Below are 19,960 nucleotides of genomic sequence, written 5' to 3' on the forward strand. Positions count from 1 at the left end.
AGAACTATTATTGAAGCCAAAATATTTGGTTGTGAAGCAGTTCATAAAAGATATATACAAACTTTTTTCAAATTAAAATAAATAATATTAAGATACCAATAGAAAAATAGACAAAGGGCATAAACAGTTCAAGAAATAATACAAATGGCCAGTAAATAAAGATGCTCAACTACTAAAGAAATATAAATAAGAATAGACTATCTGGCACATTATTTTTTATTTACCAGGTTGACAGTTTTTTAAAATGTACAACACACTGTGTTGATGAGAATGTGAGAAACCAGACACTAGTTTATATGGTTGGTAAGAGTTTAAATTAGTGCAATGTTTTTAGAGGGTCAAAATTTAACTGTTTTTAACCATTTACCCATCATTCCCATTTTAAGGAACTTGTTTCATAGAAGCACACAATTGCAAAATATGTATTTTTGCAGCATTGGTTTTTTTTAATTTTAATCATTATTTTATTTATTTATTTATTATTATACTTTATGTTCTAGGGTACATGTGCACAACGTGCAGGTTTGTTACATATGTACACATGTGCCATGTTGGTGTGCTGCACCCATTAACTCGTCATTTACATTAGGCATGTTTCCTAATGCTATCCCTCCCCACTCCCCCCACCCCACAATAGGGGTGTGATATTCCCCTTCCCGTGTCCAAGTGATCTCATTGTTCAATTCCCACCTATGAGTGAGAACATGCGGTGTTTGGTTTTCTGTTCTTGTGATAGTTTGCTGAGAATGATGGTTTCCAGCTGCATCCATGTCCCTACAAAGGACACAGACTTATCCTTTTTTATGGCTGCATAGTATTCCATGGTGTATATGTGCCACATTTTCTTAATCCAGTCTGTCACTGATGGACATTTGGGTTGGTTCCAAGTCTTTGCTATTGTGAATAGTGCCGCAATAAACATATGTGTGAATGTGTCTTTATAGCAGCATGATTTATAATCCTTTGGGTATATCCCCAGTAATGGGATGGCTCAGTCATATGGTATTTCTAGTTCTAGATCCTTGAGGAATCGCCACACTGTCTTCCACAATGGTTGAACTAGTTTACAGTTCCACCAACAGTGTAAAAGTCTTCCTGTTTCTCCACATCCTCTCCAGCACCTGTTGTTTCCTGACTTTTTAATGATCACCATTCTAACTGGTATGAGATGGTGTCTCATTGTGGTTTTGATTTTGCATTCCTCTGATGGCAAGTGATGATGAGCATTTTTTCATGTGTCTGTTGGCTGCATAAATGTCTTCTTTTGAGAAGTGTCTATTCATATCCTTTTCCAACTTTTTGTTGGGGTTGTTTTTTTCTTATACATTTGTTTGAGTTCTTTGTAGGTTCTGGATATTAGCCCTTTGTCAGATGAGTAGATTGCAAAAATTTTCTTCCATTCTGTAGGTTGCCTGATCACTCTGATGGTATTTTCTTTTGCTTTGCAGAAGCTCTTTAGTTTAATTAGATCCCATTTGTCAATTTTGGCTTTTGTTGCCATTGCTTTTGGTGTTTTAGACATGAAGTCCTTGTCCATGCATATGTCCTGAATGGTATTGCCTAGGTTTTCTTCTAAGGTTTTTATGGTTGCAGCATTGTTTAAGTGAAAGTTGGAACAACTCAAATGTCATCAAAAGAGTCATGATTTGTCACTGCCAATCTTTCCAGTCTCATCTCAAGCATTTGCCCCATCTCATTAATCTCTAGTCCAATTGGCCTGATTGCAGTTTCTGAATTGCACCGTCCTCTTTCTTGTTTAATGATTCTGTGCACACCTAGAAATCACCCTCCTCCCATCCCACCTACTTAACTTGGTCATTTCTGAAAACTCAACTTTATGTCATTTTCTGGGAGACATTTTCTCTGGCCCCGTGCCTTAACTGATAGGATCTCCCTGCAATTATCATTGGGATCACTCATCACAATTATATAATAACAGCAGTAACACTAGCTAACCCTCTTATAGCATGTACTATTGCCAAGCATAGTTCTAATAACCCTGTGAAATAGAAACAATTCTCATTCCCATTCTACAGATGAGAAAACAGAGATACAAAGTAATTTTCCCAAGGTCCTTCAACTAGAAAGTAGCAGATTCAAATCCAGGCACTCCAGCTCCAGTATCTGTGGCTTGTATTTTCTGTTTGAAATCTGTAGGTGCTACAGGGCAGATCCTCTGCTGCAGGCTCACTACCGTTCACTACTGTATCTCCAGCACCTGGCAAACTGCTTGCCACATAGCAGATTTTCGAAAAGTGTGTTAAATGAATGAATGAATGAGTGAAGCTGTTGAATTAATCCATATAATGGACATTTTATGGCAGTCAAAAACAAGTCAGATATATGTCTACTGATATAAAATGATGTCCAAGATACATTATTGAGCAAAAAAAAAAAAAAAAAAAAAAAGCAAATTACAAATCAAATATGTGGGACCAATTTTGTGGGAAAAGTAAATATTAAGATACATATACAGAAAAATAATTAGGAGGTAAGTTTACAAGCATTAACAATGTTATCTCTTGAGGGAATTTCACTTCTATACTACATATTTCTGTAATTGTTGTTACCTCTTTCTTTATTAACAGCATGTATTACTTTATAAGCAGAAAAATTTTGAAAATAATTTTTAAAGACCAAATTCAAAAACATAAGGAAATTATTTTGTAAAATGAAAGATTTTGCAGTGCCTTAGGTTAATTATTCCCTACCCTTGCTGGTTCCTTAAGCAGAGACCTCCGGGCTTGCATCCTCTCTAGGCAGGCCTGGGCTTGGTTTTGCACACAGGACCTGGGGTCTTTTTGCTAGACTCCAGGCTGACACAGGCATGACACAAAGCAATAAGCTTCTTAGGTGGGCTGACCCTCATGGCTAAAATATCAACAGGGAGCGGGGGTAAATACAGAAATGACTTACTTTCCTTGCTATTTTGCATTTCCTGGCGAAGATAGTCTTCAAATTCCTGGCGCTTATTAGGATTCAACATAAATCTGCGGTACTTGCAAAAGCTCCTGATAAAGCTGATCATTCTCAGCCAGCCTTTCTTCTGGGGAAAGAAAGAGGAGTATAACATGTTCATTAGTATAGTTGCTGTTCACTGAGAATCTACTGTGTGCCAAAACTTGGCATTCATTCCATTTAATCCTCACAACACCTCCATAAAGGAATAATTTTCAGCTCCAATTTAAAGGTGAGGAAACTCAGGTTAGAGAGCTTGTATAATCTGCCCGTAATTAAGTAGCTGGTGGGTGAAAGATTTCAGCTTCAACAGACTGGAGCCATTTGCCCATGCTCCTTCTACCATAGCCTTTCAACAGTGAAGATGTGAGATGCTGTGATTGGGAGAGGGAGCGTGAGAGCTAAAAACTGGAAGAAAAGAGGACAGAAATAAAGAACCAAAGGCTCAGGCAAATTTGGAAACACTGAAGGAATAAGGAAATGAGCAAAACCGTTTCTAAGCATTTAAAAAAGAAAATATAATTATTTGCACCCACTCATACACCTACATACACACACACACACACACACACGCGCGCGCACACACATGAATTTCATAAGTTTCTTCATCTGTTTTTTAATAGGTACCTAGGAACCACTGTACATTTCATTTGTCCTTCAAGAAATTGACACTTAGAGCCAGAAAGACTCTTGTTGATTAACTAGTTCAGTTATCTCAGTCTACAGAGAGGGAAACAACATAAGCATGGCTTTAGACAGAAAGCAGTGAAGTATAAAACGCACTGAATTTGGGATCAAAAAGTTTGAGTCTGGAGCTCAGCTTCTCAGAACCGAATTGTGTAATTTGGGTCAGGTTGCTTAACCTATGTCTCCATGTCTCCATGTGTAAGCTAGAAACAATAGCCCTTCAGGGTTGCAGTGAGACTTAATGGTTATATGTAAACCCCAATGCAATGCTTGACAAAGAGTAGGTATTAAGTACATGTTGGTTTCCTTTTATCTTATTTTCTAAGAACTGGAAGGTCTGAAATTAAACCAAGTGCACTGGTTCTGGGTACAGTATTCTTTTTAGTAGTCCATATGACCATTCATGGTGCCCTGACATGGAGTTTATTCATATATGGAGGAAATACAGAGGAGAAAAAGAAGAGTAACACATTTTCATCCCTGAGTACTGGATCAATGGACTTAGGCATTATTTTCTGAGATATCTTAAAATGATCTTTGGAGTCAGATCAAGCTGGGCTAAAATTTTTCTGATACTGACCAACTCTAAAACACAGTGAGCAAGTGATTCTCTAACAGGGCATGTATTTTTTGTTGTTGTTCTCAAACCATATAGAGACTTTCCTGAGTAACATTCCTGTCTCCTCTTTCTTCCTTTTTTTCTGTCCTCCCATAGGACAAAGAATGAGCTAGATAGTTTGAAAGAAGGAAATGGTGTTCTCAGTACTTTGCATTCTCTCTCTGGTTTGTTTGTCTGCAAGACACCTGTTTCAAGCTCACCTTTTGTTATACAGTAAGAGGCTCACCCTGGTAAATGGAGGTCTAAGTTGTTCCGTTAGACCAGTGACTAGGTTTGTAAGTTTAATTTGGGTGCAGAGGACCAGCAAAATCACTTTGCTTCATTGCCAATCCATGTCCTCCACACTAACTTTCAACTAGAAGAACTCCATGTGTCCAACCCCTGTACGTATTACTCAGTTGATTCCAATCACAGGTAGAGAAGAGAGGGACTTCTTAAATCCCTAGTATAATAATTTGAGTCTCAGATTCCTTTGCAAAATGGGGATTTAAAAACCTACCCCCAAGACGATGGTTTTCTTGTCTCTAATGTCTTGTTTCACTTTCTTCTTCACTAACCTGGGATTCCTGTAGGTAAGTTGACACTATCTTTGAGGGCTTCCTAGACGAAACTTGTACTTCACTTTGCACTTCCACCTCCTCAGGGCGAGGTGGGAACAGGTCTTGATAATCTTTAAACCTGCCAGAAAGACATCAGGAATATCAAACAGGACAAAAATCTAGCACATAAAAGATAACGGTCCAGGCAAACCTACCTCAGCCTCTAGAGGAAGTCTCAGTGGTAATTGGGGAATGGTAAAATATTGAAAAATTATCTTCTTACTCTATCAGACCTTTGTTAATGTCAGCCAAACCTTCCTGAGCAACACTGTATTGTTTCTTGTTAATGCAAATGAACAGAAATGTGTGTGTGTGTGTGTGTGTTTGTGTGTGTGTGTGTGTGTGTCAGGTAGATAGGTAGGAAAGTTCAAGATAAGTTTGACTTTTTATTTTGTAGAGAGGCTCTGGCAATGAACTATGAAAATGGATTATGAAACCCTTGATGAATATGGCTTTCAGAAGCCAAGGAGCAACTCCAGGAAGAATCCTTTCCTTCATTGAATATACTCACCACTTTTCTTCTATAGATTTCATAATATATCCCTGGAGAATTAATAGGGTGGTTGTGGTGACATGACGCGTGGGAGTGATTTCTTTGATAATAGGGGCATCACACTGCAGCATTTCTTCTAGAAAATGCAAGAGAGAAAAGAAGCCGTAATCCTCATCTACTATTTCTGAGATAGCTGGTGGTTTTTTTATCTTAGAGTCTCACAGCCCCCATTTTCAATCTGGCTAGACTCTGATCCCGCCATAGTTTGTTTGAAAATCTCCAAAGCGTATTTGAAATGTTATGTGCAAATGCATTTGTAAACCAAAAGCTTTTCCTCATTTAGTTTCATTCAAATTTTGAGGATGAGTGCTTAAGGGGAAAGAAATTTTCAAAGGACTTATTTCTGCAGCTGGTTTGAAAAATTCGGATTTAGAGAGAGAGTAGAAGGATTACAGTTAGATTGCTGGGCAGATGGGGAATCCAAGATTCCAGGTAAGTATTGTGAGGGCAGTATGGTTCTCCAGTTGTTCAGAAACTTGTGTTCATTAATGAGACTTGAAAATAATCAAAGATAGGATGTGGACGCTCTTCCTCTTCTAGCTCATTCAAAATATTGTACAGATCTCAACATCCTGAGATCAACAAATAAATATTGCTTACAAATAAAGATTTGCTAATTTGACCTATTTTTCTATATTTTCTATATTCATAAAAATGTATTTTCTTATCTTGGTTTACTACAAGCAAAAACCAAACACACGAAAATACCATCTGTGACAAAACAGGAGGCTTTATCTTCACTGCTTTGCATTACTTGCAATTTCTGCTTTTAGACAAGATTTTATTTACCATATTTACCCTCCCACCTTAGGAAACAATATAAGACACAACTTATGAAACAAAGATTTTCAGGCATACAGTTCTCCTTCCCAGTACAACTCTCTTCACAGTTCATGGGTGGTGGATACTCCACCTTTGCAGGCAGTTAACTCTTGCTTTTTGTATCTAACTTCAGGCTAGTTGGTTTAATGGTCAAATGACTTGAATTTGAATTCAAGTTCTACCAACTGTACAAGCTAGTTAACTTTTCTGTGTTTCCTTTTCTTCATTAGTAAAGTGGAGCTGCCTATCCCTATATTACAGGGATTAAATAAAATTCTATTTTTAGAATTAAATAAAATTAAATGAAATGAGAGGATACATGTGAAAGTATCTTAGACTTGGCTCCTTTTACTAGCGATATAGTTTGACTCTGTGTCCCCACCTAAATCTCACCTTGAATTGTAATAATCCCCATGTGTCAAGGGCAGGACCAGGTGGAGATAATTGAATCACGGGGGTGATTTCCCCCATGCTGTTTCAGTGATAGTGGGTGAGTTCTCATGAGATCTGATGGTTTTACAAGGGCTTCCCCCTTCGCTGGGCACTCATTCTCTCTCTTGCCACCCTGTAAAGAGGTGCTTTCCACCATGACTGAAAGTTTCCTGAGGCCTCCCCAGCCATGTGGAACTGTGAGTCAATTAAACCTCTTTTCTTTATAAATTACCCAGTCTCAGGTATTTCTTCATAGCAGTATGAGAATGGACTAATACAGTAAATTGGTACTGGGAGTTGGGCTGCACCCTGCAGAGCCACAAGAGTGGAGCTGCCCAAGGCTGTGGGAGCCCACCTATTGTATCAGTGTGACCTGGATGTGAGATATGAAGTCAAAGGAAATCATTTTGGAACTTTAAGGTTTAATGACTGCCCTACTGGATTCTGGACTTGCATGGGAACTGAGTTCCTTTGTTTGGGCCAATTTCTCCCATTTGGAATGGGTGTATTAACCCAATGCCTGTATCTCCATTGTTTCTAGAAGTAACTAAGTTGCTTTCGATTTTACAGGCTCATAGGCAGAAGGGACTTGCCTTATCTCAGATGAGACTTTGGACTTGGACTTAATGCTGGAATGAGTTAAGACTTTGGGGGAATGTTGGAAGGGCATGATTGTGTTTTGAAATGTGAGAACATGAGATTTGGGAGGGGCTAGGGGTGGAGTGATGTGGTTTGGCTCTGAGTACCCCACCCAAATCTTACCTTGAATTGTAATAATCCCCACGTGTCAAGGGCAGGACCAGGTGGAGATAATTGAATCATAGGGATGATTTCCCCCATGCTGTTCTCATGATAGTGAGTGAGTTCTCATGAGATCTGATGATTTTACTAGGGGCTTCCCCCTTCATTTGGCACTCATTCTCTCTCTTGCTGCTCCATGAAGAAGTGCCTTCTGCCATGATTGTAAGTTTCCTGAGGCCTCCCCAGCCATGTGGAACTGTGAGTCAGTCAATCCTCTTTTTTTTATAAATTACCCAGTCTCAGGAATTTCTTCACAGCAGTGTGAGAACAGAGTAATACAACTTGTATTAAGACTTTGGATTTATTTTTACTGTTCTCTGCTTTTGCCTTCCCTCTTAATCTGTCTCAATATTGCCCCATGTGGCTGCTGCTCTGTACCACTCTCTCTGGGGGTTCACACGAGACAGGCTATTCTCTTAAGACACTAAAGAGAGAGAGAAAACAGGATCAGAAGAGGATGCATACCAGGAGAGAGTTGGCCTTGGAAGAAAGTCTTGATTACGTTTTCTATGAGAGACTTGCAAATCTTTTCACTGGTCTCCATACTGATCTTCTGTACAGCTATGAGGAATTGCAATGGGCTTTCAGCCTTCCGTTCTTTGAGGAACTCCCTGAAGAACTCCAAGTGCTGTGTATTTAAGAGGACTTCTGTCAAGTTTCTGGAAAACAAGAAAGCATCTTTGGTAGAGAGAAAGGAATGATGATTCTGGATTCTGTTTCAATTAGAAAATGTGGAAGGGCATTGCCCAGGCTATAGGACCTTTAGCCATATGTGAAGAGCATTGTGGATGAATTGGCTAAATCTGTCTATTTCTTTGGTGATTAACTTGAACTTTTATGTACCGTTTCTAAGCTTGGTCCAATATCTTCCTTCCCAATGGAAGATGAAGGTAGATATTTTAACGGGGACAATTTTTTTAAGGGAATTCTCTTTTTACATTATGGATTCAAAACAACTCCTAATTAGCAGTCATTTCTGTGAGGTGGAGCATGATTAGCAGTTTTCAATTAATGACTCTAAATTTTCTTTGCTGATTTCTTCTTTCACTGCTCCTCGAATAAAGGTGCCCCTAATGTTTCATCCTTAATCCTCTATTCTTTTGCTTTATGGTTTTTCCTGGGTAATCTGTGCCGCCTCTGTGATTTCAATTTTTATTGATATGAGGAAGTGATTTTAAATTTTATTGATATAGTGAATTTATATCTCCAGTTCCCATGAGCTCCACTTCCACATTTCAACTGCCCACATCAAACTTCATCTTTATGTTATAGTTATTATTTAAACCTCTCTACATACGCCCACATCTTGACCAACAACTTCTTCCTTTATACACCTATTTCATTAAGTATAATGTTAGCCATAGATTTTTAATAGATGCCCTTTATCAGAATGAGATAATTCCCTTCTATTCTAATTTTATTGAGAGTTTTAAAAGTCACACGTGTATGTTGGATTTTGTAAAAGCCTTTTTTTCTACATCAACTGAGATATCCATGTGAATTCTCCCCCCCTTATTTTATTAATGTGGTGTATTAACTGGTTTTTGCATTCCTTGTATTCCTAGGATAAATTCCACTTGGTAACCCAGGCTGGAGTACAGTGACACGAATACAGCTCACTGCAGCCTTGACCTCCCAGGCTCAAGTGATCTCCCCGCTTAGCCCCTAAGTAGCTGTAACTACAGGCATGCACCACCATTCCCCGCTAATAATGTGTGCTTTTTTTTTTTTTTTTTTTTTTTTTTTTTCTGTAGAGATGGAGTTTCACCATGTTGCCCAGGCTTGCGTTAAACTCCTGAGCTCAAGCAATCTGCCCACCTCGGCTTCCCATAGTGCTGAGATTATAGGCATGAGCCACCATGCCTGTCCACTGATCTTTTTTATATATTGCTGAATTTGATTTGATAATATTGTATTGAAGGTTTTCATTAGAAACTAGAGGGAGTATTGGTCTGTGGTTTTCTTTTCTTATGACGTCTTTGGTCTGGCTTTGGGATCAGGAAAATACTGGCTTCATAGAAAAGTTAGCAAGTGTTCCTTCTTTCTCTGTTTCCTCAAAGAGTTCATGGAATATTGACATTATTTATCCTTTAAATGTTTCATAGAGTTCTCCAGTGAAGCTATCTGTGCCTGAGTGTTTCTATGTGAGAAAATTTTAAATTACTAATTTGATTTTTTTCTTATTATAGATTTATTAACATTTTCTACTTTTCCTTGAAAAGTAGCTAGCTTACTTCAATGATTTGGGTGTTTCTAGAAATTTATATATTGCATCTAAGTTGCCTAGTTTGTTTCTTGTGTTTCCTTACAATCTTATTAATTTCTGCAGGCCAGTGATTATATGCCCTCTTTAAACTCAGATTTTGATTATCTGTGTCATCTTTTTTCCCCTGGTCAATACATCTTACAGTTTAACAATTTTATTGATCTCTACAAAGAATTAACTTATTTACCTGGATTTTCTATGTTTTTCTCTTTGTTTTATGTACTACACACTAGCAGTTATTATTAATTTTCTTTTAGTTTAAATATATAATCTCACTACTTTTGGTATCATTGTTTCTAATGTGAAATAAACTTTAATCTTGCTGTAGTTCCATTGAATATATGTTCTTTTTCTCCTGCAGCACTGAAGATTTTTCTGTCTTTATATTTCAACAGTTTGATTATGATGTGTTTATGTGTGGATCTCTATGACTCTTGTCAACTTAAATCTGTTATTGATTGCCTCCAGTAAATTTTTCATTTCCGTTATGTACTTTTCAACTCCAGATTTTTTCATTATATTTTATAATTTCTATCTCATTATTGATATTCTATATTTGATTAATTATCATCATACTTTCCTTTAATTCTTTAGACATGATTTTCTTTAGTTTTTTGAACCTATTGCTTGGAAGTCTTTAGTCCAACATCTGAATTACCCTAGAGAGAGTTTCTGTTGACTGCCTTTATTCTCCCTGTGAATGGACCATACTTTCCTGGGATTTTGTTTGTGTGTGTGTCTTATAATTTTTTGTTTAAAGTTGAATTTGGGATAATATATTATCGCAACCCTGGAGTCTGAATTTACACCCCATCCCTCATCCACCAAAGGTTGCTGCTGTCGATGGTTTTGTTTGCTTTTTATATATATATTTTTTTTTGTTAAATGTCTTACTTGGGCTAGTTCTGTGGCGTATATCTCCCCTGAAGTGTGTGGCTACTAAAGTGTCTGCTCAGTTTTTTCTTTTTAATTCTTAATTTTCTTTTATATACTAGTTTTCAGGGCCTCATGATAACCCAATGATAAATAGATAACTGGGTTCCTCTTTGGTCTCTCTTGAGCGTCTGCACAGCATTTGCACAGTCCCTTGGGAATATCTTGCTCCCAGATTTCCCTTTTTTACTTTTAAATGTTTTACTGCTTGCCGAACTAGTATCACTGCCTTAAGTGGCTATGATAGTGGCCTCCCAATTTTTGGGCCATGAGGCTTACTATTGGTTTTGACAGTGCTCCTGGTCATTGGCTTTTTTGTGGAGCTCCAGACCATATCAGTGCCCTCTGCTGGCAGCAAGATGGCTGGTACTCATGACTATGAAGCTTGTTGGTGATCTGAGTGATTACAAGTTAAAATGGCACAGATTACACTATTCTTACTGAGGTTTGGTAGTTTTCTTGGATGAGCAATTTTTTATTTGTTATATGCCTTCAGTTAATTTACAGAGTTCTGAAATTCTTTTTGACAGGTTTTCCCAGTTTTACTTTTATGGAGAGACTACTTACAAGGTTCTTGCTCTACCATTCCAGAAGTCTGATTTTCTCCCTTCATTGCTTTGTACATCTGTATTTTCCCTTCCATTTCTACTTCCACTGTTTACCTCAAATCTTTATCATTTTCCTGAACACTGCAAAGACCTTCCAACTACATTATCTCTGCCTTCAACCTCTGGATGTCTGACTCCTTATACTCTCATTTCTGTCAGAGTAATATTTTAAAAATCTATATAGTAGATATTTCTGCCACCCACTGCTCCAGCAAACCCCAAAGAATACCATCATTGCCATTTAATCAATGCAAATTCTTTAATAATCTACCCAATACCTTTTTCTAATTATTTGGTCTCAATTTGGCTTCTTATGTTTTATGTCCCCTCGCCACATGCACTCTATACTTCAACATCACTGGACTATTTTCAAGTCTTTGAATATTACATTTATATTCATGAATTTATAGCTTTGTGTTTTATCTTCACCTTTGAGTAGGGTTTATCCCTACCTACAAAATACTCTAATTTCTTTGCAATTGAATTTGCACATGCTATTCTGAGCATCTTCTGATATTCTAACTTTTCCTGATCCTCACTCAAAATTTCTCTCTCCTTTCACTCCCATAGTAATTAGCTAATATTGTATCATGACATTTTAAGGTCAGCCTTGCATTTTCTTTAGTTACATAATTAGATTAAGAGCAAGGACTATGTCTTATTTTTACATCATTAGAACTCAGAGTGTCTAGAATACAGTATATAATCAATAGCCATTTACTTATTGAATAAGGGATAGGGAAAAGGTTTAAGAGAATTGCAGCTGTGGTATCTGTGAGCTATTCTGCTTGGTCTTAACTGAAATCACGAAACTAGACGATATGACCCTGATATGTCTTCTAGGACTCAGTGATCTTACAGATACGTGATTTAAGACTTCCGTGGTATTCATGCTTAACGAAATTGAAAACTAAGTATTTCTATAGACATACTGGAGATCAGTGACTAGAACAAATTGGAAAAGCAAAAACAACAAATGATTGAACCTCAGAGAATAATTTCAGTTGCTGAAAGGGAGGAAGATCTATCTACAGTGGTTAGATGAGACAAAAGACTTATCACCCTCAATGAATGTCATCAATAAAGGAAAACATTCTTGGCTGGGTCCAAATACCTGTAATCTCAGCACTTTGGAAGGCTGAAGTGGGAGGAGCACTTGAGCCCAGGAGTTTGAGACCAACCTGGGCAACATGGCAAGACCCAGTCTCTACCAAAAAAAAAAAAAAAAAAAAAAAAAGCCAGGCATGGTGGCATGTGCCTGTAGTCTGAAGCAGGTGGATCACTTGAGCCCAGGGATGTTGAGGCTGCAGTGAGCTGTGATTGAGTCACTGCACTCCAGCTGGGACACAAAAAGTAAGACTCTGTCTCAAGAAAAACAAATTAATTAAAAAAAAATGTTTTGTGGGAGTTTTTTCTATGCAAAATATTCCACCAGAGATTTTGACTAGCAAATGTGTATATTCTACCATATCCTCATCTAGAAGAGGACCTTTCATATAGCTAGCCATGACAGATAATAGATAGTAACTGAATGAAAATGAATACATGAGTAAGTGAATGCCGTGGCCCACAAGAAAATTATGGTCAAGTCAAGAAGTTGGAAAATATACCTAAAAACTAAAGATCAGTAAAAAGTAGTACATATAAATGCTTGATACTGTACTTTAGACATTTAGGGTTTCAAAAGAGAAGGAAGTTATAGCAAACATAATATTTGGAGAAATTTTTATGTATAGGTGGCACTTATGCTGACGTACATGGACAGAAAGGTGGGTGGGCACTCCTGAAAGAAAAGGCCACAGGATCTTTGCCTAGTGTGGGACCTTATCAGAGTTTGATTCTCAGATTGATTATAAGTGGAGAGAGACAAGAAGTAAGGAACCAGTTAGGAGGCTACTACAGCAGTACATAATCCAGAAGACACAAATAGGCAAAGAAACAGGGACAAAGATGTTTATTGTGATACAGTTTATGGCAATTAAAAAATTAAAGACAATGTAAATGTCTATATAAGTTGTAGTACACTCATGGAAGGAGGTAGATCTGCACAGACTGACATGAGATGTCTATGATAGTTTAAGTTTGAAAAGTTATTGTATAACATATATACATTGCATAGTGCTGATTTTAGAAAATAAATGATTTAAAATACTAAGAGTATCTGTGCCTTATGTATTGTATATGGAAAAGGGTCTGAAAACCTACACGTAGAGAGATAAGTTTACCATTAGACATATTGAGATTTTTCAAAAGCGTGTGCCTGAAGATGTTGCTGTAGCCAGATTCTATATCTCACCTGGGTCTCATTGATGGCTTCCTTACAAGAGCTTTTTTGAGGAAGGACATTTTCCTATTTGAGCGTGAAAATATCTTTGGTTCCTTGATAATTTCCACTTTAAAATCTAAAAGAAAAAAAAGTCACTAAGTTGGAGAACACTATATTATAAGCAATGAAAAGAGAAAAAGTAGCAAGGACATTTTTCAGACATTAAGTTCATGTGAAAAAACCACTGTCCCCACAACTGCTGCCATCTCAGGTCATTAGTGTTAAGAACAGACTTAGGAATGACTGATACCCCTGACATGAACATCAGTCCCGGTTATGTTACGTAAGTATGTTGGCCTTTAGGTCTAGCGCCCACCTTCCTCAGACAGATTGTCTCTCTCCTCGTTACATTAGTTAATGCCAAATGTCAGGCCTCCTCCGATCAGCTGTTTTTACTAGACCATACTCCACATGACATTCTGTCTTCCTTGACACTTCTATTATCCTACCCTAAATCTTTCCACTTGTCCCCTGGAATCCCTGCTTTGTAATAAGCAAGCTTTCACAGATTGTTGACTTCTTCTTTAAGAGTTCCCTCCATCTTCTTGTTTTAATAAAAACCATTTTCTTTCCCAAGGATGCTGCTTCCCCTGTAAGCTTCTCAAATGATATTCTAGCACACCATACAAATTCAGAATGGGTGTCTGGTTCCCTATTGCCATTTAGAAACCATTATTCTCTCGCATATATCAAAACATCATTATTGCCTGGGCACAGTGGCTCATGCCTATAATCCCAGCATTTTGGGAAGCCAAAGTGGGAGGATCACTTGAGGCTGGGATATTAAAATCAGTCTGGACAACACAGTGAGACCCCATCTCTAATTAACTGGGTGTGGTTGTGTGCACCTGCAGTCCTAGCTACCTGGAAGGCTCAGGCAAGAAGATCAGTTGAGCCCAGGAGTTTGAGGCTGCAGTGAGCTATGATGACACCATTGCATTTCAGCCAGGTCAACAGAGTAAGACTCTGTCTATAAAAATAATTTTAAATAATAAAAACAAAACATTATTATTGAAGAACAATAGATTTCATGAATTTCAGTATTATAAGTGCCCTTTGCGGTTGATGTTGTAGAAGAAAACATAGACTATGAACTCATCAAAGGTATAGATGGTGTGTTACCCATCTGACTTATAGAAATTAGAACATGACCTAGTTATATAGTTATTGTTTTAAAACAATTTTTAAATAGAATGTACCCACACAGAAAATTTGTGTGTAGCTTGGCAATACCTTCAGAAAGCATACAAAAAGTATTAAAAGCAATAGAAACATATGTTGGATCTAAACAAATGCAACTAAGTGAAAAAATAAAATCTAGACTATGGAAGACCAGATATAAAATTAAAATGAAACAAAACAAAAACCCTCCCAATACAAAGCACCTAGAAATACTGGATAAAAATAATATGCTTTCCAAGTGAAAGTAAATTTATAAAAAATTAAGACAAAACAATCAATATATAGAGGTTAGAAACAAGGAGGATGCTAAAAACCAGGAATGTCAGTTTATAACAATACTTTCGCCACCCTAAAGGCATTTCCAGTGTTAAAGTCACAACGGGACACAAGACAAAGCCATAGGTCTTTAGCAAATGGGCAAAACATTGGACGTAGCTTTTATTCTTAAGACATTTGACAATTATGTAAACAAATTGCTACTGGGGAATTTAGCAGAGCTTTTGGCAGATTCTCAGGGCAGAAGGGGGCAAGAATTACCAAACAGCAAAAGAGAAGAGGCCCTGATAAACACCCCAAGCTTTCAGTTGGAACTCCAAAGAGTAAAGAAAACAAGAAATAGCTCATCATAAAGGGAATGACAACTAGCTTTGAAACAACTTAATCCCTGGGTAAATTAAGGTTATTTGGATGCTACTAGTTTAGTGTATGTCAGAAGTAAAAATCCTCTCTGGAGGAAAATAACTTCATCCAGAGGTTCAAACTGGCTCTACAAATTTTCACCAATGATGTTCATAAATCAAGCAGAAATAACAAGATATTTTAAAAGACTTCTCCAAAAACCAAGGGAGGGGGGAAATGGTACTTGAAATAAGCACTGAAAATTCAAATATGAACTTTAAAGTGACTATTATTAGTATAGTTCAAGTAATTATAAGACAAAAAGAAAAATATCAAAATAGATACTATTATAAAAAATGGAAATTCTAGAAATAAAAAGTTTAATGATTACAAGTAAGAAAAGTAATAACTAGCAGATGAGTTGAATGACAGATTATACACAACTAAAGAGAAAATTGTTGAACTAGGAGTTAGATGCAAAGGACATATCCAGACTGAAACACACAGAGGAGAAAAAATAAAAAATACAGAAAAAAGTATACAAAATACACTTAAAAAGTCAAAAATATGTAAAATAAAATTATCAGGATAGATGGAATGGAGCAGGAAAAATACAAAGAGATAACTGAAAATTCCCTAAAACTGACAAAAGATATCTAGTCCAGAAGTTCCAAAGCTACAAGCAGCATAAAACCTGAGGCATATTATAGTAGAGAAAAGGGGGAAAAAAGAACTATTTTCTTCTACTAAGCAATGTCAATGAAAACTGACAGGTGACTCCTCAAATTGAAGTAAGGAAGCCAACAGACAATGGGATAACATTTTCAAAGTGTTAATAGGAAACAACTCCAAGAAGAATTCTACATCCAGAAATTATATTCTTCAGAAATAAAAGCAAAATAAAGACATTTTTCAGATGAACACTAAAGGAAATATCAAAGGGTGTTCTTTAGACATAAAAAGAATTTCTAGATGGCAATTTGGGGGAGCAAAAATCAATGAAAAAGAAAGAAAAAGGTAAATATGTGAGTTAGCCTAAATAAATATTGACTCATAAAACAATAATACATATTCATTAGGAATACTGGTTTACATCAAACTCCAGTATGTCAGGGATGCATTTGGAAATCGATATGGTAATCTCTAAAAGAAGAAGAAAACACATTACTAGAGAAAAAATACAGAAATTATTGACCTACCCCTCCATCTTAATCTAAAAGAAAATGAAAAGGAAAGAAAAAGAAATATAGAACAGAAGGGACAAATAGAAAATAGTAACATAGAGTACCAAAATGGCAGCATGGAAGGATGCTGGCTTCACTCTCCACCCACCACAACCCAGAAAAACAAAAACAAATGGACAAGGCTAAGACTGTTGCCAGAAATATCCTGGAACTCAAATATAATATGAGACAGTTCCCAGGGATGCAGAGAAGTGAAAAAACTCTGAGCAGATGGTAAGAGAATTGGACTTCCACATCTGAGACACCCCTCCCCACATTATGCCCAGCAACAAGTACATGGAAAATTTTCCCCCAACTTGCTGTTTCTACCATGGAAAAAGTGAGATTGAGGTTTAAAACCAGCTTCTCCACCATCTTGGGTTTTCTGGCAGGGGAAACATCTTCCTGGGAAGAACTCAGAGTGCCTGAAGGGAAATTTGTTCCTGAGGACAGGCAAAGCGGGGAGGTGGGACCACCATCCCCAGTTCTGGAAACTCTGCTCTATAAATCAGTCAAAGGAGACATCAAATTAGAGTGATTGTTCAGCAACATCACACTGTAGGAGGTTTGTCCCACAGGTCCCATAGGCACAAACCCCTAACTAGCCTTCCCACACTGCCAGGATATTCCCTTTGGGATCCCCTCCATTTGGGAAGAGCAGTGCTCCAATCCTTTACTAGAACTGAGGCAATTCTGAGGTTTAGATACCTCCTAGAGCTGAAAAGGAGGCTGTGACCTAGCAGGTCAGCTTGAGCAACATGGTGAGACCTTATCTCTATTTAAAAAAAAAATTAGCTGGGTATAGTGGTGCTTGCCTGTAGTCCCAGCTACTTGGGGGGTGGAGGCAGGAGGATCACTTGAGCCCAGGAAGTTGAGATTGCAGTGAGCCATGTTTGTACCACTGCACTCCAGTCTGGGTGATAGAACAAAATTCCATATCAAAACAAACAAACAAGCAACAAAAAAAATCCTCTAAGCAAATATATTCAATAAAAAACAAAACAAGCCAGACAGAGAAGACTGGAATAAATAACCCTTTAATGCAAAGACACATATGTAGACCCACAAGAAACAAGAGCAAACAGAGAACCACAATCTTCCTTTCCGAGGACCAAAACAAGGAACCTGAAAATAACACTAAGGAGATGGTGATATGTGAGCTCTCTGACCAAGAATTCAAAACAGCAGTTTTAAGAAAACTCAGTGATCTCCAAGATAACACAGAAAAACAATTCAGAAATCCATTGAAGAAATTTAACAAAGAAGTTGAAATAATAAAAGAAACTAAACAGAAATCTTGGGACTTAGAAATACATTTGCTGAACTGAAAAATTCATTAGAGGCTCTCAAAGCAAAATGGATCAAGGAGAGGAAAGAACCAGTGAGTTTGAAGACAGTCTATTTTAAATACACAGTCAGAGGAGAAAAAAGAAAAAATATAAAAATCAACAAAGTTTGCCTACAAGATATAGAAAGTAATTTCAAAAGAGAAAATTGAATTACTGGTGTTTGAGAAGGACTTGAGCAAGAGCAAGGGATAGAAGATTTATTTAAAAAACAATATTGAAAACTTTGCAAAACTTGAGACAGAGATAAATATCCAGGTACAGGAAGGTCAGAGAACATCAAACAGATTTGACCCAAATAAGACTACCCCAAGGACTATAATAATCAAACACCTAAAAGTGAAGGACAGAGAGAAAAATACAAAAAAATAAATAAATAAAAACCAGAAATAGAAAAGAGGCAAATAGCATATAAGAGACCTCCAGTTCATCTAGTAACAGACTTCTCAATAGAAATCATACAGACCAGCAGGAAGTTGAACAAGATTTTCAAAGTGCTGAAAGAAAAACACTGCCATGCAAGAATGTTGTATCTGGAAAAGTTATCCTTCAACTATAAAGGAGAGGTAAAGTCTTCCCTAGACAAACAAAAGCTGAAAGAATTCACTAACACTAGACTCGTTTTACAAGAAGCACTAAAGGGAATTCTTTGATCTGAAAGAAAAAAACACTAACATGAAAAGAAAACTTAAAAAAGCAAACATTTGAAGGTATGAAACGCACTGATAAAATTAAGTACACAGACAAACCCAGAATACTTTTATACTATAATTGTGGTGTTCAACCCACTCATAACTTAGTATGAACCCAAAAGGCAAAACTATCAAAAATGATAACAGCTACAGAAACTGTTAAAACATTAGTAATAAGTAAATTAAGATAACTGAAGTCAAACTGTGGTAGGGATGGAGTTAAAGATATTTTCCTTGTTTTTATTCTTTACGATCTAAGATAGATTAACTTCTTTATAAAATAACATATCTATAAGATGTTTTTTGTAAGCCTTATGGTAACCACAATGCAAAAATCTATAATACATTCACTAAAAATCAAATGCAACAAATTAAAACATACTACAAGAGAAAATCACTTCACCACAAAGAAAGACAGTAAGAAAGGAAAAAAGGAAGAAAGGAGTTGTAAAACAACCAGAAAAATAAGCAACAAAACGGCAGTAGTAAGTCCTTACTTATTGATAACACTGAGTGTAAATGAGCTCAATCCTGCAATTAAAAGGTAGAGAGTGGCTAAACGGATAAAGAAACAATACCCAACTATATGCTACCTGCAAGAAATTCACTTCACCCATACAGATGATATGGACAGGAGATAGAGACGGGAAATACTGGGTAGAAGAGGGCAGTTCCCTGGCAAAGGGCCCACTTCCAAGCCTGGAAACCCACGACCCTAAATGGGAACAGGCATTTCTGGTTTTGTGCCCAAATGTTGCCTTCTGGCCTGCCACCTCTCTCTTTCCTGTGGGTAAAGGAATATTGGCTGTTTCCCTTCACGGAGGCCTAGCCATCACAGAGGACTGAAGTAAATCCCTGGGGCAACAAAGGCATCATTTGTTGCTGGAAGACTCCAAGACTGAACTCCATCAGCCAGGATACCTGGACTTTGCTGTGCTCTCTCTTCTTTCACGGTTTGAAATGGCTCCTATCTCTTCTTTTATAATGTAAAGGATTTTGCTACAGACTGTGGCAATGACATTAAATAGAATGAGCATTTGGCCCAGCCATCAGAGGTACAATTCAGAACGATGTGGTTTCTGTTTGGTGCGACCCTGAAGCCCAACCCATGGCCACAGGGTCCCACGCACAGTGGCTCCTCTCCTTATCCCCTCCCCTTCTGGCTAGGGCACCTGGGCGAGTCTGCAGCATGTACCCGCTGCGCCCAATGGCCACGGGTGCGGGGGCGGGGCGGGGGTAGGAAAAAACCACGGCTGCCGCTGGGACCCTGCATAGGCAGCTGGCGAGTGCCTCCT

General features: G+C 37.5%; 1 protein-coding gene across 4 annotated transcripts in view; it reads right to left on the reverse strand.

Annotated features, from left to right (window-relative positions):
- The window catches only part of RGSL1 (regulator of G protein signaling like 1), a 104,684-nt gene that overhangs the window by 26,452 nt on the left and 58,272 nt on the right, over positions 1 to 19,960 (reverse strand). For 3 of the 4 annotated variants that reach the window (XM_017951582.3, XM_009192052.4, XM_017951562.3), the window contains 5 exons: positions 13,575 to 13,680; positions 7,937 to 8,130; positions 5,375 to 5,492; positions 4,822 to 4,942; positions 2,917 to 3,046 (listed from right to left, as the gene is read on the reverse strand). In XM_017951582.3, coding sequence (XP_017807071.1) covers positions 2,917 to 3,046; positions 4,822 to 4,942; positions 5,375 to 5,492; positions 7,937 to 8,130; positions 13,575 to 13,680 — 669 coding nt within the window. The remainder of the gene's footprint in view (positions 1 to 2,916; positions 3,047 to 4,821; positions 4,943 to 5,374; positions 5,493 to 7,936; positions 8,131 to 13,574; positions 13,681 to 19,960) is intronic. The other variant, XM_009192054.4, reaches the window with a different exon arrangement.

This window comes from Papio anubis, chromosome 1 (genome assembly GCF_008728515.1).
Source record: "Papio anubis isolate 15944 chromosome 1, Panubis1.0, whole genome shotgun sequence".
Classification (NCBI taxonomy): domain Eukaryota; kingdom Metazoa; phylum Chordata; class Mammalia; order Primates; family Cercopithecidae; genus Papio; species Papio anubis.